The sequence below is a fragment of the Scardinius erythrophthalmus genome (genome assembly GCF_964197995.2).
Source record: "Scardinius erythrophthalmus genome assembly, chromosome: 13".
NCBI lineage: Eukaryota > Metazoa > Chordata > Actinopteri > Cypriniformes > Leuciscidae > Scardinius > Scardinius erythrophthalmus.
In genome coordinates this window covers 12,196,778-12,217,868 of record NC_138233.1, presented here as the reverse complement: position 1 = coordinate 12,217,868, position 21,091 = coordinate 12,196,778, and the positions used below count along the sequence as shown (strand labels likewise).

The following is a 21,091-nucleotide window of genomic DNA, read 5'->3' as shown; positions in this document are numbered from 1 at the left end:
GTAATCAAAAACAACATGTAATGATTTTATGATGTATTGTATATTAAATGACTGTTTAAAAGCCAAATCATGTAGGACAGAAAGTCGAATTAGAGCGCAAACGTTCCACAAAATTACAAGTAGATTATATGGGAATTTGGGGAATTATATAAAAGGAATTCCCCCACCAAATGTTCTTTCTGTTTCTATAGTATACCAACGGTCGGTCACAGCAGCTGCCCACAAACGCAGCGTGATTCATCAAAAATGCACTTTTCAAACAGCAACAGTTACGTCAGAAGCGCAGTGCGGAGGAATACAACATGGATCTAAAACCCCCTCTATTTTCAATCCGGCTCAAACCGGTTTCGGTGCACGGATCTTCTTTTCTTTTTTACTGCAGTGCCATAATGCGCATGCGTGTTACATTTCTTGGTTTAAAAATATGATAGATCCAACTCTAAGAATTACCAGAATGTTCTGGTTTAACCCGGATTGAAAGTTCTACGAAAACAATCCAGGTTTTCGGAGGTCATTAAGTATTTTACAAGGTTAAAACAATGGCCCATCGTGACAAATTAGAGCCAATGTCAAATGTTTTTGATTTGATATACCTCTTTTGCTGTACTTTTACACTCCGTTGAGTCGATTCCGATTTTCAAAAAAAGGTTAATAAACGTATATTTAAACGGAATTTGACAATTTAGTGGATACGTTAAAGGGAATGCGTTTCTTTGTCACATTGAAAGGGTGGGTGCGGGGCAAACGAGACCTCCAGCACGTCTCCTCTCTGGTATTTGTGCTGACGTTCACAACGGGACAAGACTGCCAGAAGTGAGAAGGGGGATGGGCAACACAAATACACTCAAAAACACGAAATACCTGTGCAATGGGTCGGTAGAAACCTATTTAGTGATTTCAGTGTTCATTTAGTAAACATCAATTCATTATATTACACTGCGCTAAGTAAACACGTTGCTTGTGGGATTAAGTTTCAGGGACAGTGAAAATTAAATGACAGTATTTAATCTACAAATTAAATCTACATTCCTAAAGATTTTGCCTATTATCAGAGAATGTCATCATTATTCTTGGCAGCTGACGTCACGTTGTTTGCGTGTCAGCATTTTGAATGAATTGCAGATTCGTCATCATCAAACAATAACTTTCAATACACTACTAATGAAAACATTGTTTCATGTACCTCATCGGTTAGTTTTGCCGCCATAACATGATGTGTTGAAATGAAATCCAAACGTGACGAATGTGGCAAAGTGTGGAAAGAGCTAGATGTTTGCGCGCATGGATTTCATTTGCAAGTTAACCACAAGGTGGCACCAATCTTACACTAATCACAGAACATTCATAAAGGCAAGTCCAGTTGAATAAACCCTACCCTAACAGTCATGACCTGAATGAAAACCTTCAGCCAATGAGTTAATCAGACTTGTTTACACATTTCCTCTTCATCAGCATTATCACACAAAAGGCCGTTTCAGTGGAATGAATGGTTGCCCGTTTCAACAGTCTCGCAAAACATTTCAGCTCTAAAGACCCAATGTGTCAGAGACAAATGGGATTTAAGAAATATATTTGTTGTAGTTTCACAGCAACTATTTTCCATATAATGAAATATAATCTTTAATAATTTATCCACAGAGCCTTATCCAACTAGAAAGTAGCCTATAAACAAATAGGCCTATGTGCATGTTGCCTAATGCTAATGAAGCAGCTGATGGCTGATTTAAGGAAATTTGGAGATACAGCAACTCATACAAAGGTTTATTAAAAAGAAACTTAATGAAATTATATTGTGTTGCAGTCTTTAATATCAGATTACATGCATTTTGAACATTTAAAGCATGCCAAATCAAACAAAGGTGATTGACATTTAATGTTTTATTTTGGGTAAACCCACATGTCCTGTTTTTTATTCAGCATCCATATTTTAGTTTAACGTCTGACTGTAAATAGTCATAATTTGGTAACACTTTACAATAAGGTCTCATTTGTTATTACTTAATTTATTAACATGAACTAACAATGAGCAGTACACGTGTTACAGTAGGCCTATTCATCTTTGGTAATGTTAATACCAAATAATAATAAAAAATACAGTTGGTCATTGTTTGTTTATGTTAGTTCACAGTACATTAAATGTTAAAAAGCACAACATTTGATTTCCATAACATATTACTAAATGTTAAAATTATCATTAATCAAGATCAATAGGAATGCTGTAGAAGTATTGTTAATGCTAGAAGTATTGTTCACTCTTAGTTCATGTTAAATTTTAGCTAGTGTTAACTAATGAAACCTTATTGAAAAGTGTTACACATCATTGAATTTAAAAAAAAAATTACATTTTCACAGTTTTTACTGGAGTTTATTATTTTAATGATCAGATTAAATTATCAGGTCATAAAAAAGAATGATAAAAGAATTAACAAAATGCTCATGTTAACTGTTATGCTTTATAAACAAAATATAGCTGTTGTTTAAACTTCGGGAATGGGATGAGATATGAATGTTGTATAAGTACAAGAAAGAAAACTATTTATATCTGCATATACAAATGTCTTCCAATAAATCTATTGTGATGTAACGGAGTACCCTTATGAATTTCTCTTACACCATTCTGTGTATGTAACCCAAATAACATGTAATGCAATGTCCTTCCACCAAATCGACCGCCCAAACCAGATCGATTGTGTTCCAACTGTGTTCTCCCCATGAGGACGGGTTTTTATTGAGGTCAATGTGGAGTCATTACATCAGAATCAGATAGATATTGGGTGATAGAATGCCTTTGCAGCATTAGACTTGTTTCACTCCTGCTGCTTGCCTGGTGAAGAATATTCTGCTTGTTAACGGATGCACATTTGAATGTATTTCTTTAGAAGATAATTATTTCTTCAAACTTCTGGAACTTTACATTTTAAACAGACTCCAAAAAGCTACAAGGATAACATATTAGTTTTCTTTTTCTCCAGAAAGTACAAGGGAGGCATCAACAGAGTAACACTGCTAAATACTGATAGTGTAGCAGGAAAGACATGGAAAGATACTTCACACCTGTGCGAGGCTCCTCAGAGGATGAGGTCAAAATGTACAAAAATTGCCATCACTTACCTCATCAACATCCTCATCAGCATCCTCATCAGCATCCTCATCAGCATCCTCATCAGCATCCTCATCAACATCCTCTCAACCATCATTACCAGCATGGATCACATAGGTATGTGCTTAAACTTTCTTCGGAGGACATGTGTCTGTGTTGTTACTGTTAACTAAAACTAATTAACCAACCATTTTTTGTTAACTGAAATAAAATATAATATTAATAATATTGGAACAACTTATAATAAAAATGAAAATTAGAAATGCTGTCTTGGCAGCTAGCTAACTGAAATAAAATAAGTTAAAATAAAGTTAATAAAGTATTACTTCAATTGTAATTCAATTACTAAAATTGAACTGAAATAAACAAAAAATTGACAAATCCACAATAAAACTATAGTTCAATTAAAATGAAAACATAGACTAAAAATAAAAGCTAATTCAAATTTTTTTTAAATACTATAATACTACAAAATACTAAAATATCGTTCAAGTGAAATTCAATCTTACTCTTTTTATCATTAAAACTTTATTATAAAGTTTGTCCCTTGAGGTTAAAATATTTTTCAAACCTTCAAAACAGCAGCATAAAATAAAACAAAAGTCACACAAACTACACAGCAGACACTGTCCAAAATTTCAGTTTTAAAAAGTTTTTGTGCTTTTAACTTTATTTTAGAGTTTTTGAGGTATGTTTCAAGACTAATAGGCAGCAGAGGCTAGGCTAATGCCATCTTTCCGTACTTTTTCTTTGGTCACGTGGCACATTTTTCAATGATCAGAAGGTGTAATTTAACTATATTTGAATGTGAAGATATATTGTAGGATATGAACGCAGCAAATTTATTGTGTGCATTTGTTTAAATTTTTTCAATAAAGATAACCTTTAATTTTCTTTCCTCCTAGTTTTGTACTTAGTGCAAATATTTTTAATTGAAACAAAATGTCACTATATGATAGGAAAAATGTATGGTTCTACTTTATTTTGATGATCGACTTTAGATATTCTACTAACTTTGCAACTTGCAATTTGACGTTGCAAAGTTACTTATAATCAGTAAAATTTCTAAAGTGGACCATTGAAATAAAGCGTTACCAAATGTATAATGTGGCCTGTAACAGAATACTGGCAAAATGAAAATACTGGCACAATGTGATCTGTTCTTGTCATATATCGCATAGGGCCAGTATTTTCATTATTATTAATTTCATTTTCTTATTTACCCCTCTTAAATCAGTCACAGCTCTTCAAGCAGTCATGGAAAACACAGTGATAGACATGCTCACCGTGACCACGATAACCAGCGTCATGCTTATCGTGCACACCCTAAAGTGTCTGGAGAACACCCCAGATTCAATAAAAGGTCTTCCTCCAGCCTGTCCTCCTCCTCCTCCAATTCTTCATCTGCGTCTTGGACCTCAGATCCCAGCTTGGATGATGAGACGTATCTCATGCACAAACCCCAGCATTCCCTGTCCTGCTCCAACATCCCTGAGGTTCAAAAGAAGAGCCACGGCAGAGAATCTGAAGACTTTTTTGATCACAGCGATCACCGCCACAGCCTGGTGACCTCTGTCGAACTGCTCCCTGCTTCTCAGCAGGATAATCGGATGGCAAAACTCTCCAGGGGCCATAGCAAAAGCGAGGAGGCCCTTCAGCAAAATAAAGATTGTTTCTCAGCAGGATCTCACCTCATAGATCATGGGCCACTTTACAAAACTGCGAGCCTGGGACAAAGCCTTGCCTTTAGTGGCAATGTCAACAACACACTCGGAGGCAGGGCAGGTCCCAAGAAGGCGGTTTCAACAATTCAGCTGCCCAGCAAAGGTATTCTGAAAAACAAAGATGAGGGACAGAATGGAGGCAACTTCAGGAAAGCCAAGTCTATGGAGGTGCTCTCCACCAGGGTGCACGTCACAGAAACATCCAAGCAGATCACTATGGAATCTGCGAGGGATAACTTTGTGAAAGGGAAGCTGCAGTTCTCTGCATTTCTTGATGAGATCACCAAGCAGGTAATCAGTCCCGGTGCACTTAGCTCTTTTGGCTTAAACACACCAACGCCCCCAAAATCTCCTAATGAAGAACGCATAAACCGCAGAAGCAAGCAGGAGAGCGTTGTGCCGTCACCAAAACAGCAGCCCATCAGAGCCGAGAGACCCGATTCAAGAAAAACCAGTATGGATTCAAGCTCACTCTCTCAATCACATAAGAGACCAAGCAAACAGCATCAGGATCACTATCCCAACCAAAGCCTGACCAGTCCTACCCCACCACCACCACCACCCCGCCATCCTTCTAAAGCTGAAAGACAGGGGGCTTCCTCAGGTAAACAGCACCAATGGCAATATTCTCAGATGCTCACTGACGGTACCAGCACCAGCCCTGAGACTATCCGCAGCCACCTCTCTAAACACAGAGTGCGACATCAAAGTAGTCACGGCCCATCCAGGCACTCAGTTCCTAAGCAGGAGAAGGGATCACCGCCTCCTCTGCGAGCCCCAGGGCAGGAGTCAGAGTCTCAGTCTCAGTCAAGTAAATCATCCACCAGTACTAGCTCAGAGAAAAGTGACAGATCCAAACACATGGGACACAGGAGGCAGTCTAAACCTCACAGGGTGAGTTCATCAAAACCTGAACAAAAAAAGTAAAGTAAGACAAGTAAGACAGTAGAGCCCGACCGATATGGATTTTTGGGCGCCGATGCCGATACCGATAAAAAAAAGCCAGATACCGATATATCGGCCGATATTATTTATGTGTATATTATAATACAGTAGCAATATTATTTATGTGTATTATAGTACAGTAAGTTTGGACACACTTTACAATTGGTGTGTACAAACTTTTGATGGGTACTAGAGTCCGACTGATAAAGGACTTTGAAGGCTGATACAGGTACAAATATTTGTTGGTTTTAAAATCCGATATTCCGATATATCGGACGATATATATTTTTTTTTTTTCAGAAACGCGCAACAAAACATTAACAAATTTCCCTAACATTAGTTATTTGTAGTTATTTATGAGTTTTAACTAAAATAATATGATAATGCATTTTAAAAAGAAACTTGTTTCTTGTATTGTCACAACAGAACAGAGGAACATCAAAATATATTAAAGTTCTGATAAATAAAATGTATAAAAATACAAACTTAAGATTTTTTTTAAGACTAAACGTTTAGTCCTTTGAACAAAAACAACAATTTCACATTCAAATTGACAACAAATTCAAATTCAAATTTTCTTCTGTTGAAAATAAGTTATTTGGATGAATGTGGGTAACCAAACAGTTGATGTACCCCAATGACTTCCATAGTATATTTTTCTCCTTTGGAAGTCAATGGGGACCAGCTACTGTTTGGTTACCCACATTCTTCAAACTATTAATATTAGAAAAATATTAGAAGGAAATTAATACAGTTGGAACAACATTAGAGTGCCTGTAAATAATGAGATCATTTTTATTATTGGGTGAACTATCCCTTTAAGGACAAGCGGCAATGTGTTTACAATTGCTACTGTCTGTTTAAGAGCTGAGCACGACACGTCTAATGTACACGCATTTGACAAGCGGACAACCGACATTGTTTATGTAAATCTTGTGTGTATTTAACAGTATTAGCACAATAATACTCGAAAGATAACTTAGTCCAGTATCCAGGCGCTGGTAGAAAGGCTTTTAGTGCATGTGAGCTTCACATGTACGCGCTGAGAAACGCACACGTTAGAACAGCGCATCAGCATTTAAAATTAAATGTTTAACCGACAAAGCATTAAAGCACATGCACATTATGAACTTTTGTGAACTGCAGTGTTAACATTTTATGTGAATATAGCCTACGTCGCGTTGTTCCGCTTCACTCTCGGCTTATTTAACCGCAGCAAAACTGGACATGAGTCACGAAATTTGTCATCCTTATTTGAGTTAAGAGAACTGATAGGGATGTTCTTTTAATTGTTATTCAAGCAATGTATGTCTCGTGAGTCGTGACCAACTCACCATGAACACACTTCACCGCTGATCTCACTCGCGGTTCTCTCTGCCCGACTCGGGCTGGATCAGGTTGCAGTCAGAATGTGAGGCGCGTTATACACGAGTGTTGCCAACAGGGACGGTGTAGAGTGCCCTCTGGTGGACAAACTATACAACGGCAACCCTCATAACATGGTTGAAGGGTGTTTCGTCCGTTTTTATTTTATTTTTGAAATATTAATTTATCGGCCGTTATAAATGCCGATACCGATAGTTTTGAAAATGCCTAATATCGGCCGATAATATCGGCCTGCCGATATATCGGTCGGGCTCTATAAGACAGTAAAGACAAAAAAAAAATCTACTTCAAATAAATGTTGTTCTTTTGAACCCTATTCTATTCATCAAAGAATCCTAAAAAAAGACAAAAAATGAAAAACAAAAGACACCGTTTTCACAAAAATATTAAGCAGCACAACATGTTTTCAACATATTAATAAATGAAGAGTTCAGATGCAAAAGCCTCTAAGTGCCATCTGAAATTTTCTTCTAGAATGATCATTTTTATCAAGCTCGTAATTTAAGTTCAGTAATTTAACTTAAATGAAAATTAATAGGTAATTTGCATTGCCATTTTAGTGAAATTACTGAACTTATATATACGAGCTTGATAAAAATGATCAAGAAAATTTCAGATGGCACTTAGAGGCTTTTGCATCTGAACTCTTCAAATGTTTCTTGAGCACCAAATCAGCAGAATGATTTCTGAAGGGTCATGTGACTCATGTGTCATCAAATTGCATTTTAAAATATATCCAAATAGAAAAGTTATTTTAAATTGTAATAATATTTCAGTACTGTTTTTACTGTTTAAAAAAAAAATCAAATAAATGAAGCCATCGTAAGCATGATGCAAAAAAAAATCTTACCAATGCTAAACTTTTGATCATTATCAGTATATAGCGTATTCCATAAATTAAAGAAACATTTAACTTTTTTTTCCTCACAAACACTTAATATTTGATCTTGAAGAATAGGCATAATATGCCATCATAACAAGTACAGCTTGTTTAAGGTTTTTAAAATAAAATAAAATAAAATAAAATAAAATAAAATGATGGCATTGGGTTAACCTCTAAAGCCGGAAGCATGAGGGATACCCTTCAGAGTGTCCATATCTGTTGATTAACACAATTGAACCAGACGAGTCATCAATCAATGGTCTTTCCTGGAGCGAATCACTTCAAAATCAATTTTCTATTTTCTATTCTGCACTGGTTCTCCGATTACTGTTTCACCCCCTCATTTCTTTCTCTTGCCCCCAGGATTCGGTCAGTTCCATGGACAGAGTTCAGTAAGTGCTTCCCCCTTTTTTTCTGATTGGTTATTTCAGACTATTGATTTTGCTCTTATTCCAGAGCTTTCCCCCATGCATTTTACTCTGCTCAGTTTCCTAAAACTCTGTCATCCAGCCTGAGCCGCATCGATTGCTTCTATTTTCATCTCTCTGTTTATCTGTTCTGTACACAGTCAGAGCAGAGTCATGATGTTTTTTTGCGACTGATTTATGATACAGAGTCTGTACAGAAAATCAGCTCCTGACAGATAAACACATCGATCTGTAACATATTGCAGGATGCTGGAGGAGTACAACAAAGAGTTGCACGAGAACCTGTTGCAGATGGTGGCATGCATTGAGAATATGGAGACAGAATTGCAATGTACCAAGACAGAGTTAGTCAGCTGCAAAGAGAAATACCGAAGGTCAGCATTTAAGCTTTACATGCTATGAAAAACAAAATTCTTAAAAATGACACCACCCCACTCTCTCTCCTTGTCTATTGCCTCATTTACAGGCTCCAGGAGAGCTATTCTGTTTCTCAGCAGGCAAACAGCGTCTTGGAGCAGAAACTCAATTCTGCGGTGAGTTTTAGGAGGCACTTTCCACAAAATCAGTATAGGATCAGAAAGAAAGATGTATTTGTTTTAAATAAAAGGTCTGTGAAAGAAAATGTTTATTGTCAGCTATAGAATGTTAGCTACATAATATATGAGCGGTTTTATCCTCATTTTATTTAATTCACTTTTTAGTTTTTTCAACCTTGTTAAAATGTATGACTAATTACAGTTTAGACCCTTTTTTTGTAAATGTGTCAATGTCAACATTAAATATTTACAGTTAAAAAATGAAATTTAACCTAAATTGATAAAATGAATTAATAATTAAATTGTGTTTTTAAAATTGCAATTAATTGTAAGTCAGTTCAATAGAACTATTATGACATTTTACAATTTTACATGTTGGATACAGCTGAGAAGGTCAAGACTTCCAAGGTAGGACCAAATCATCATTTTTAGCGTAGATATGAGATTTGTGCTTAACATCAAAATTGACCACATCTGTGGAAAATACTAGACAGATTTAGAAAATATTAACAACAAGAAAAGACTGGTTGCTGCAAAAGATACATAGGCCTACAGTCTGAGCGTACAAATAAGCTCTCTGTTGTGAATGTTTCTTTTTTAGATTGTATGAAGTGCCCATCTATAAAATATGATAGTGCTGTTTTCAGGCCTTTTTATGGCTTAAAGCACCTGCTTTCCCTTATGTTTGGCTCTTAGAAAATGTAAATTCACATCTGCTGAAATGTCTCTAGTGTCTACAGACATACCGTCACCTGTGTTACATTTAATCAGTAGGTTTTTTTTTTACCGTACTTTGACAGGTAGACAGCTTGGACTCAGAGAGGAAGTACCTCATGCAGAGAGTTGTGGATCTGACTAAACAGCTGGATACCGCTCAGAAAACCATCAACTCTCTGGAAAACATCAATGTAGGTGCAACACACAGACAGATACAACAAACATATGCTACACGTCTTCCATTTTTTGGACAACTAGTCAATTCCACACTAAACAGCCTAAAATTCAAATAAAACCTAAACTTTTATACATGAAGAGTTCAGATGCAAAAGCCTCTAAGTGCCATCTGAAATTTTCTTCTAGAATGATCATTTTTATTAAGCTTGTATATTTAAGTTCAGTAATTTCACTTAAATGGCAATTAATAGGTCATTTTCATTGGCATTTTAGTGAAATTACTCAACTTAAAGGGTTAGTTCACCCAAAAATTAAAATTCTGTCAGTAATTACTCACCCTCATGTTGTTCCAACCGTGTAAGACCTTCGTTCATCTTCGGAACACAAATTAAGATATTTTTGATGAAATCTGAGCCATATCTGAATCCCATAGGCTGCTATTGTGTCCGAAACTTGCTGGCCCAGAAAAGTTATTAAAGAGATCGTTAATATAGTCCAAGTGACTCCAGTGGCTCAATCTTATGTATATCAAGCGACGAGAATACTTTTTGTGCGCAAAAACAAACAAAAATAACGACTTTATTCCACTATTCATTTCCTTCTCTCTGGACCTCTAGTTGGTTTGCGTAGTGTTTTTGCGCAGCGCGTCCGTGTTACACGTCACCACGTAGGCTCACTATTGGCCGACGCCAGCCATGTGTGTGATGCGTGATTACGTGGAACACAGACGCGCAGCGCAAAAACACTACGAGGCCCAGAGAGAAGGAAATGAAAAGTGGAATAAAGTCGTTATTTTTGTTTGTTTTTGCGCACAAAAAGTATTCTCGTCGCTTGATATACTTAAGATTGAGTCACTGTAGTCACTTGGACTATATTAACGATCTTTTTAATAACTTTTCTGGGCCAGCAAGTTTCGGACACCATAGCAGCCTATGGAGGATTCAGATATGGCTCAGATTTCATCAAAAATATCTTAATTTGTGTTCCGAAGATGAACGAAGGTCTTACGCGGTTGGAACAACATGAGGGTGAGTAATTACTGACAGAATTTTCATTTTTGGGTGAACTAACCCTTTAAATATACAAGCTTCATAAAAATGTTCATTCTAGAAGACAATTTCAGATGGCACTTAGAGGCTTTTGCATCTGAACTCTTCACATATTCAAGCAAACCAAAGAATTACACGTCACACGCCACATGTTGAATGTTAAAGTCTGCATGAAATGGAAGATACAAGTCTTTTCTTCCTTAGTGTGATGTATATCTGAGTGAAACAGCTTCTTGAACAAGAAACAAATTAGGGCACTGCTGTGGTTTGTTGCTAGAGTACAGTTGGGTTCTGGAAGTAAAAACTCTATTTATTATCTCCATTAAGGAAATTTGTTTTGTGCAACGAAGCCCGCGAATGTCCTTGTAATTTGCTTCAACCTAGTCGAACTTTATGAAATATTTTTTCGAGTGGTGTGTGTGTGGAAATGGAAGCAAAAAGAACACAGGTGAGGACCGGTTGTGTTTCTAAAGCACATAGAATCGCGATGCATAGCCTACATTTTTTCTCCCATCCCTAATATATATATATGTGTAAGGGATAATCCACGGCTAGCCATGCATTAAAGGATTTTAATGCACGACGTAGATGCGAAGAACCACCCGACGCGAAGCGGATTGCTTAAGCATATAGCTAACTTAATGATTCTTTAATGGATTTATTACAATTATTTATGAATGACAGGCAACACTGATACAAATTAAACGATATTCAAAAATCATCCATTTAGCCTACCTAAACGTTTCCATATGCGTCTCTCACTCTGCTTGCAAGTGTATCTGTGTTACTATGGTTACCAATGTAGCGGATTAATTTCGAACTGTAATCAAACTGACTGGAACTACCTGTGCATTAAACGGTTTTACTGCACACCTTCCAGCCAATCAGAATCGAGTATTTAAACAGCCCATGGTATATATATATATATATATATATATATATATATATACTTTTAAAAATGTATGGCAAAAATACTACCGAAACCAACGTTGAGGAAAAAATGCTGTGATCACATGTGAGTTAACTTTATGGGTTAACATCTTTCTTTCCTCAGGTTCACTCATTGATTAGTGAGCTGTTGAAAAATCACGTTGACTCTCAGAAAGGACTGGAACACATCTTATGTCCTCGAAAATCTCCAGGCCAACCTGATAGTGACCAATTAGACAGTGTGCAAGAGCTCAGAAACAAGCAACCATCTGGAGAAAAAAGGGAAGTTTTTGAATGGCCACAGACTGGACAGACATGCTCAGGTGCCAGACAACAGCCTGCCACAGCCTTTCTGCCATGGAAACATGATCATGATCCATGGACAGGGTCAGAGCAACTTGTGGTTAAAGGAAGTGACTCACAACTTCCTTTTCTTTTCGCTGATGATGTGCCAATCCACAAAACGATGGCAGATGCAAAGGCCCCAAGTCATCAAATGCATCAGTTAGCCGTGAACACAGAGATCCACATTGTTCCCCCAAACCCATATAACCTAGATGAGATGAGGCTCAGTAGACAGACATGTGGAGAAGGAACCGTCACGGTGGGGAAAGACCCTGATTTCAGCTCTCTCACAGCTCAGAGGATGCTGAATGAGTTTTTGAACCAGATTCCTCCTCCAGCGCATGATGGTAAAGGGAAGGATAGCTTAGAAGCAGTGATGGGGGCCAGAGAACTAACAGAAGGAAAACAGTAACTTTCGATCTGAAGTTTATATGGTAAATAATATAAGAACTGGATGAAAATCGCAATAACGTCCCCCATTACCATGTTGGTAATTATGAAATACACTTCACTTCTATCTTCACAAGTACAGTTGTTGTATGCAAATAAGTAGGCCTATGTATTCCATCAGGTTTTGTGCTATATAAATTAAAATCATTTAGTTTTCAGGTTTCCTGCTTTGATTTGTGGTTAAATACATATGTGAAAGGCATTCTCTGTGTTTGTGTTTTTTGCACTTTTTGCCCTTGTATATTCTGAAATGCTCAAAACTGGTAATCAATAAAATAATATGGTTAGAACAATGCATTCCAATCATATCATTTTATTGATAACCAAATTTACTTTCAAAGAGCTGCTTATACAATTATTTTTGACTGCTTAATGTTTGCCTGTAAAAAAATTAAATGGAGAGTGAATAGAGCTTCTGTGAAATATGTACATTAACAGCGGAGACCATTATTGTTTATGTGTCCATTTATTGTATAGATTAACATTTAGCAAAGTTTTCGTGGTTGTGATTCTGAAATCTAAGTGTAAGTGATAGAATGCAGGTTATAATTTCTGCAATTAGCCATATTATTTTATTATATAATATCCTGAAATCAATAAAGTCTTTGCTGTACATTTGAGAATTGTTTATATTTGTCAATATTATATTGTTTGAAAACAATATTGTGTCTTTATATCCATAAAACAGTGTGTCATCAGTTATGCCAATTTCTTCAAGTGATTTTTAAGGTGCAGTGTGTGATTTTTAGCGGCATCTAGTGGTGAGGTTACGAATTGCAACCAACAGAAGTTACGGCGGCCGACAGGAAAATATGTCGTCGTCTGAGACATCAGAGAGTTGCAATGAAGTTTCTTTACAAAGATAAATTAAGAAATGATGTTTACTTAATTATTCAGTAAAACGATATCTTATTGCGAATATTCGGAATATTATTGTGTCAGTGTTTTATTCGCTGACTTTATCTAGCTTCTTTGTACGAAGAACAACATAGTGACAAAACGCACTCTAGTAGTTTGTCCGTTTAGAGCTGCTAGAAACATGTCGACGCAAAATGGCTATTTTGAAGTAAGGGGACCCGCGGTGTATGTAGATAGAAACAGCTCGTTCTAAGGTAATAAAAACATAACGGTTCATTATGTAAGGTCTTTATACACTACTGAAAACATAGTTATGTATATGATAGTGCATATCTGTCAACAGATCCTCCTAAATATAACACAATGCACCTTTAAGTTAAAATCACATGATCAGTACACCACAACAGTTAATACACTGCTTTGTTATATTTCAAATTATCCGTTCTTGGTGTTATAATATGGAGTATTTATATTATGTATAGCCACAGTAGATTTAGATCTACACACTGTTTCCATGAGAAACCAACATTAACATTCACCTCTGAGCCAGCAAATAGATATAGCACTGACAAACCATACATTGTCTGCAAAGGCAGTAACCCATCCCAAGATTGGGCTACAATAGAATATGAAATATGTTAAGTATGTCATATCATAAAATGTTACAAGTTCGCAATTTTTGCTACTAGCCTATGTTTCTAATATCCTGGCCGTTTTTGTCACTTTTGGTGACATTTTTGCCCTAAGGCCTGATTTATTTCTGACCCTGCCATTTATTGATGCTCACAGGGTTAAAATGTGTCACATTCTTTCATGCTTGTATATTTCGGTTTCAAGGTTTCTCAGTCCATTACATGGCACACCTTGCATCAAACCCCTCCCTCTGGCACTCTTTCTGGACCTGTTGACCAAGGGCAGGTTTGTTTAGAGGACATTGGCCTGGATTCTCATTGGTGGAGTTGGTCTAATAGGATCAGACATGATGACAGGAGATTATGACACTCAGGCCATAATACTCAATATCATATTTTTAAGCCCTATAGTCAAAATGGCTGCCAAACTGTAGGAGGCATATTGAAGGCTCAGGGTCTGAAGAAAAGGGCACTCAAACATTCTTGAAGGTAATTCAGATATTTTCTTTTACACAAATTAAAATCAGATAATCTTAGACACAACTGCACAAAATTTATTTTGGCTCACACCCTGGTATTAGTTATATCTGAAGTATTTTGGAGATGATTTCTGAGTAATCTAATGATACTGGATTGCACAGTCCTGTTGCTAATTTTTAGGTTTAACAAAACCTGATAAAACTATGGGAATTTACCTGCGAATGACAGATTATTTGCTGAGCTGGATACTGATACTGCACGGCATCTATTAAAATCCTCTTCTGCAATCTAAACTTCCCTCTCTCCCTATCCTTAAGCCTCTTCCAAAGCAGCATGGTGTTGTTAAAACTAAAGTTCCCCTTCCAAAAGAGGGTGCGTCTGGCCCAGGGCCTCTGGCTGCTTTCATGGGTGGCTATGTTCTCTGGAGCCATCACCTTTGCCATGGGAGTCTTCCTTAAAACTGAGCTACATCGCAGATCAGAGGTAATGAAATATTTTCTTAATTAATAAACAGAAAGATAACCTACAAATGAAGAATGAGATGTACTAATATATCCCTAGATACATGCATGTTTGCCAAGAACATAAATGGAAACATAACGTATTGCAGTGTGTAGTTTGCCTGCCATTACAGTCCATTAGGAACTATAAAGTGTTTGAAAGGATGGTGACAAATGCGATCAGTTTTTACACTAAGCAATTGCCATTTTTCTTTCAAATAAGTTTGGTATTTTTGCAGGTATTATTTACTGTATGTACAATACTACTACTATAATTACTACTTTCATTTACCCTTTATATAGTCAACACAAGTGTAACAGGCCTAAGCTTTGTCTTGTTGAGAGGAATAATCTCACATAATCTGAGGATTGGCCCTTAGATAAGGTCTCAATAGCGTGCACTAATAACTCAGCTTGCGTCTATATGAAGTTAATACACCTCACAATTAAAGCTGAAAATAAGTGAAAAGCATTGTGGTGAAAACTAATATTATCCCACACCTGTTGAACAGTTAAAACAGTTAGTTAAAACATCTAAAATGCAGTTGCTTAATAGTAGGTTAACCTTTTTCTTATACTGGATTCATTAGGGTTCAAGTTTTCAGTTGAAACATCAGCCTTGAATACAGAATGTAAAGTGAACATTGTTCTGGGCTTTCATGATCAAATGCTGCTAAAAACAGGATAGTAAATGTAATCCTTCTCACTCTATACAGGTGATGCACAATATGGACATCCACATTGTGCCAAATCTGCTGATGGCAGTGGGGTTAGCATCAGTGGGCATCAACATCTGTGCTAGCAAAGTCTGCCAGGACTCACTGGACCCTTCGCGTTTCCCACGCTGGAAGACGTTTCTTCCTCTGTTCTTCTTCTTCTCTATCTTCTTCACCTCCTTGCTGCTGGTTGCCATGATTCTGAGCTTCGCCCTGCAGCCCAGCCTGGAGGAGTCTCTGAAGATTGGCCTGAAGAACGGTATCCGTTTCTACAAGGTTGGTGAGAGAAAGACGATTAACAAAGTCATTTAACAGCAATCAGTTGTCATATATATATAGATTCATTCTCAGTGTATTAATGAATTAATATGGCATTTCAGAATACTATAGATATTTAAAAAAATAAATCAAGCATTCATAAGTCCAATAATTAAATAAATAAATATGGCATTTCAGAATATTAAAAAAGAGAAAAAGGGTCCAAGCCCAAAATGGCAAAACACTAAGCTATTAATTGTCTTAACCACAAATTATAGGTCAGGAAATTAGCAATTTGTGTGTGGATTGATGAATCACAATGAAACACGGGTTGCATGATAATACTCCTGAGCGGTGTATTCAAAAGTCTGCTGAGAACTATAATAGTAAATGCATCTCACTGTGAAGCATAGATGAAGAGGTGTCATTGAGTAGGGAGTCTTTTTAGAGCTTTACTCTGAAATGTAATTTAATGCTTTGGAGTACAGAAGAATTTTGCAAAATGGCTTGCTTCCCACAATTGAAAGGTTGTTATCAAAAGAGGAATGATCACATGTTATTTTTTCTCCTACCCAAATTGCAAAGACAACCAAGAATTGGCTTGAGAACAAGTCCATCAGGCTCATGTTTTGGCTAGGTCAGAGTCCAGATTTGAACCCTATAGTGAATATGTGGTCTCACATTAAACTTAGACATTTTTCAACTACTAATGAACTGTTTGAAGGCATTAACTTTGAGTGGAACAATGACTCTTCTTTCTGTAAAAAGCTCTCTGCAAGTTGGGGAAGGCTATTCCGTGCTAAGTTACTTTATTTGATAAAAATGGTTAAGACCATTAAAATACCACTAAATATTAAACAAACAAACAAATATATTTTTTTTAATTAAAAATAAGAAAGAAAGAAAGAAAGACAGACAGCCTCTTGGCATTTTTTGAGTATGACATTTGTATATAGAGTCTAGACAACACTTGATTCAAAGAAATGTTTCCAAAGGCAGGACAACTTAATACACGTTTAAAATCAAAAGAATTTTAAAGAATTTAATACTGAATTGAATAGAGGGATTTCAATTACAAGTCATACATATATTTCTTTTAATGAACTATGATGTTAAATATCTCTATAGGACACAGACACACCAGGCCGTTGTTTCCAGAAGGAAACTATTGACCGTTTACAGATTGAGTTCCAGTGCTGTGGTAATACTAACTACAGGGACTGGTTTGAGGTGCAGTGGATCAGCAACCGCTACCTGGACTTCACAAGCAAAGAAGTGAAAGAGTGAGTCCAAAAATCAAAGATACCCCCCTTTTTAGCTTCCAAGGTTAATTTAGATTTTAGAATGTCATGTTCTGAAACAGGATGAACAAAGGCCATAGTACTCGCAAATCAATTATGCATGTGTGCATGAGCCTGGCGCATTGATCAGAAAGTCAATAAAGACAGTTGCAGAATTAATGATGTAACAAAACTAGGATATGTATAACTATAATTGCATTATATAGTCTTATGTTTCTGTCTGTTACATTTTGCCGACAGTCGAGTGAAGAGTAACGTAGACGGGCGTTATCTGATGGATGGGGTCCCATTCAGCTGCTGTAACCCCTCCTCCCCCCGGCCCTGCATCCAGAAGAGTCTCCTGGACAATGCTGCCCATTACAACTACGAGTATCAGACTGAAGAGCTGAACCTGTACAACCGAGGTTGCCGCCAGGCCCTTGTCAACTACTACATGGGTTTAATGAACACCATCGGCCCTTATGTTCTGCTCGTTTTCCTTCTCCAGGTATGGGCTGATTAATGGGTTGAATGAGTAATTACAGACATTCATGTTTTATTGTCCAACATAAATAATATTCATACCTCAAACGTGAATTCTGAACACACTAATTTAAAAACATAAGTTGCTATATAAGGACTACAATGGTCAGCAAAACACTGCCATACAAAAGTTTGAGGTCAGTAAGATTTTTTTTTCTTTTCAGTGAATACTTTTATTCAGTAAAAATGTACTAAATTCATCAAAAGTAAATATTTTTCACAGAATTATTAAGCAGCACAACATTGATAATAATAAGAAATTATTATTATTAACACCTATTATTATTAACACCTTCAGAAGTTATGATATAATGCATGTTGAAGAAAAAAACATAAAGGCTCTTTAAGTAATGCTAACCACAGAACTTATTTTATCCTTAAAAAACATTTCAACTCCCTAAATTAGCCCAAATTGACATGATAACAGAACAGCTGTATTGGATGATCTTACAGGTGAAGTGTGAAATAATTAGTGCACCGTTAAGTCAGCTATAACAGTCCCACAAAATTATGTTTTTAACAGAACAATGTTTACAGACATGCATAACCTTTAAGATTGAAGTACTAAACATTAGAGTTGCTGAACACACCAACATTAAAAAAATGCATGCACCTAAAAAAGCATGTGATAATATGTGCATCAGAGGACTGTTTTGTGTGGACCCCCCACCCCCATTTAACCACATGATTTTAAGTGTCAACCGTGAACAACACATTGTATAATCTAATGTGCGCAACACATCGAACCATTCACACACTCGTCACTCAGTTAATATTGACACTCTTCCGGAAAGGCTGGTAGTATAGTTGTGAACTCAGAGGTGTCAATATTCATTATTTAAGCATTAAAATAACTTGCACCCAAAACCACATAAGTATCTCAGCTTTTATAACAGTCACAGCTTTTGTAACACTATTTGAATCATCGCGTCAATAATTCAATAATCAGTAAATCAACTTGATTTCAGCTGCCAGCACCAATAAAACTAGATTTGCTTTGATAAAATAGATTGAAATAGTATGATATTTAATGTTGCATAATATTAATTCAGGTGTGGTTTGTTGTTGTTCCAGCCACATATTAGTATACAGTGGAATAAAATGTTGTTTAAAAGTGTGAGAGAGAAAAACTAATAAAATTATGTTACCATTTACTCACCCTCATGTCCTTATAAACATGTATGACATTCTTGCTTCTGTAGATCACAAAAGAAGATATTTAAAAAAAAAAAAAAAGTTTATTTGTCCATTCAAAGAAAGTCAAATGGGTCAGATTTTGTTTTGGACCCCGATGTTCTTCAAAATATAATCTTTTGTTGACAGGTTTGCAACAACAACGAGGGTGAGCAAATGACAGAATTTTCATTTATGGCGAAACTATGACTTGACAAAGTGTCCTTAAGAAAAGTAATTTGAAAAAAAAAACCTAAAGAAATTGTCCTAATGTCATTTGAACTCTGACCTCTCTGTCTCCTTGGTCCTCAGATGTTCATTCTAGTGAGTCTGCGCTATCTGCAGACTGCAATGGAGGGTGTGCTTGGAGAGGAGAATGTGGAGATCGAGACAGAGGGATACATCCTGGAGAAGGGAGTGAAGGAGACATTGTTGGAGACTAAAGAAAAGATGATGAAATTCCTCCAGTTCGCTCAGGTGGGCGACGCATCCGATGCGACCCAGGGAACCGAGCCAGTGGAAGAAAAGCCAGCCACAGCCTAAAAGACCAAGTGTAATTGTTTATAATGGGTGCTCATGTACACATGAGTGCTAACTGTCCTTGATTATCATCAACCAAGGGAAATAAAGTCATCATAATTATAATGTAACGTTGCTACTTCATTGTTAAATGAAGTCATCAAGTTACCCAAATATTTGAGGTAAAAACCAGTAACCTCTCAAAATGCTGGAAATCTGAAAAATCTGATGGTACCAAAATACCTTTTTCTCCCATGACAATTATATATAAAGTGAAGATGTCTGAAGAAGAGTTAAAGAAGAAAATTCCAAGGAAATGACGGCAATGAAATAGTACATTTCATCACATGAGGTCTGTAGATGTTTTGCTGCTTCATGCTTTGCTTAAATAGACAAAAGAGAGCTGAAATTGCAGAAGCTGTATGCGACAAATAAAGAGTTTTTAACTGATCTGTGAAGTCACATGGTCATTGTGTCTCATGAGGTTGTGCTAATTTGTGTTTTTCTGTTATGTGTTGAAACGTGTTTTTCAGTTTGGACACTTCTTCCCTCACACTAGCCTTATCTTAACTTCTCTTGTGAAATGGTGTAGTGTCAAATCAATTTCCTCTTCTTCTGCCTATGCAGAGAGAGAGTGAGAGAGATGAATAGGATTAAGCTGAGTGCGGCAGGCCATCTTGTTAGGTGCCCTATTCTGACACATGAAATCTCTTTATCCCTTTGATGATGGTTAATACTATGATGCTACCAAAGCACTCACATGCAAAAAAAAAAAAAAAAAAAAACAACAACACAAGGCCAACACAAGAAATGCAACTGTGTTGTGGATCTAGTTATTTATTAGAAGCAATTAGTTTTGCACTAGTAATTACATTAGGTTCAAGTAATGCCGTTTCAGTGGATTGGTCATTGCAGGAAAAAGGTTCTTATTTCAGTTTGAAAAGGTCACATATATAAAACAAAAACACATCTAAAGTCAAAGTGACACTATAGACATTTATAATGTCACAAAAGACCCGATGATCTGCTAGCGCATTACACCCTTCCACCGCTAGAAAGCAGCAAAAACTCAATTTTGCTTTTCTGTCACTCCCAATCTCGAAAAAATATCACTCAGGTCACCTTGCAAATCATGCATTGCTGTATTTGCATGTAGTTTGTATGAATTATTTTAAGTGCGTCGTATCGACTTCCACTGACACGAATAGATTTTATTTCCTGTGTTGCCCACACACTTAGGTTGTGTCTCAAAGCAGAATGATCAGCCTTTTTATATAGCAGTTGGGGGCAACATACTGCATTTTTGGTCGTGGAGAGTGGCTGCGAATAGATACTCAAAGTGCATCACAAAAATGCAGTCTAGATAGGCAGCTTACTAGGTTTTGAGAAACATCTTTCAGTTGTGGTTTTGCTGTGTTGAATGTGGAAACGCGCGTCACGGGCGTCATGCTAACACGAGGAC

General features: G+C 36.6%; 2 protein-coding genes across 2 annotated transcripts; both read left to right on the top strand.

Moving 5' to 3' along the window:
- Window positions 1-10,602: 10,602 nt before the first annotated feature.
- LOC308700625 (uncharacterized protein) lies at window positions 10,603-13,368 on the top strand. The gene is made up of 2 exons (XM_081382322.1): window positions 10,603-10,924; window positions 12,000-13,368. Exons 1-2 carry the CDS (start codon window positions 10,919-10,921, stop codon window positions 12,630-12,632), a joined length of 639 nt encoding a protein of 212 aa, XP_081238448.1. The 5' UTR covers window positions 10,603-10,918; the 3' UTR covers window positions 12,633-13,368.
- Window positions 13,369-14,567: 1,199 nt separating this feature from the next.
- rom1b (retinal outer segment membrane protein 1b) lies at window positions 14,568-20,078 on the top strand. Its single transcript, XM_081382321.1, has 6 exons — window positions 14,568-14,649; window positions 14,958-15,123; window positions 15,857-16,132; window positions 17,243-17,397; window positions 17,656-17,902; window positions 19,423-20,078. The coding sequence occupies exons 2-6, from the start codon at window positions 14,974-14,976 to the stop codon at window positions 19,651-19,653; spliced, it is 1,059 nt and encodes a 352-aa protein (XP_081238447.1). The 5' UTR covers window positions 14,568-14,649; window positions 14,958-14,973; the 3' UTR covers window positions 19,654-20,078.
- The last annotated feature ends 1,013 nt before the right edge of the window (window positions 20,079-21,091 follow it).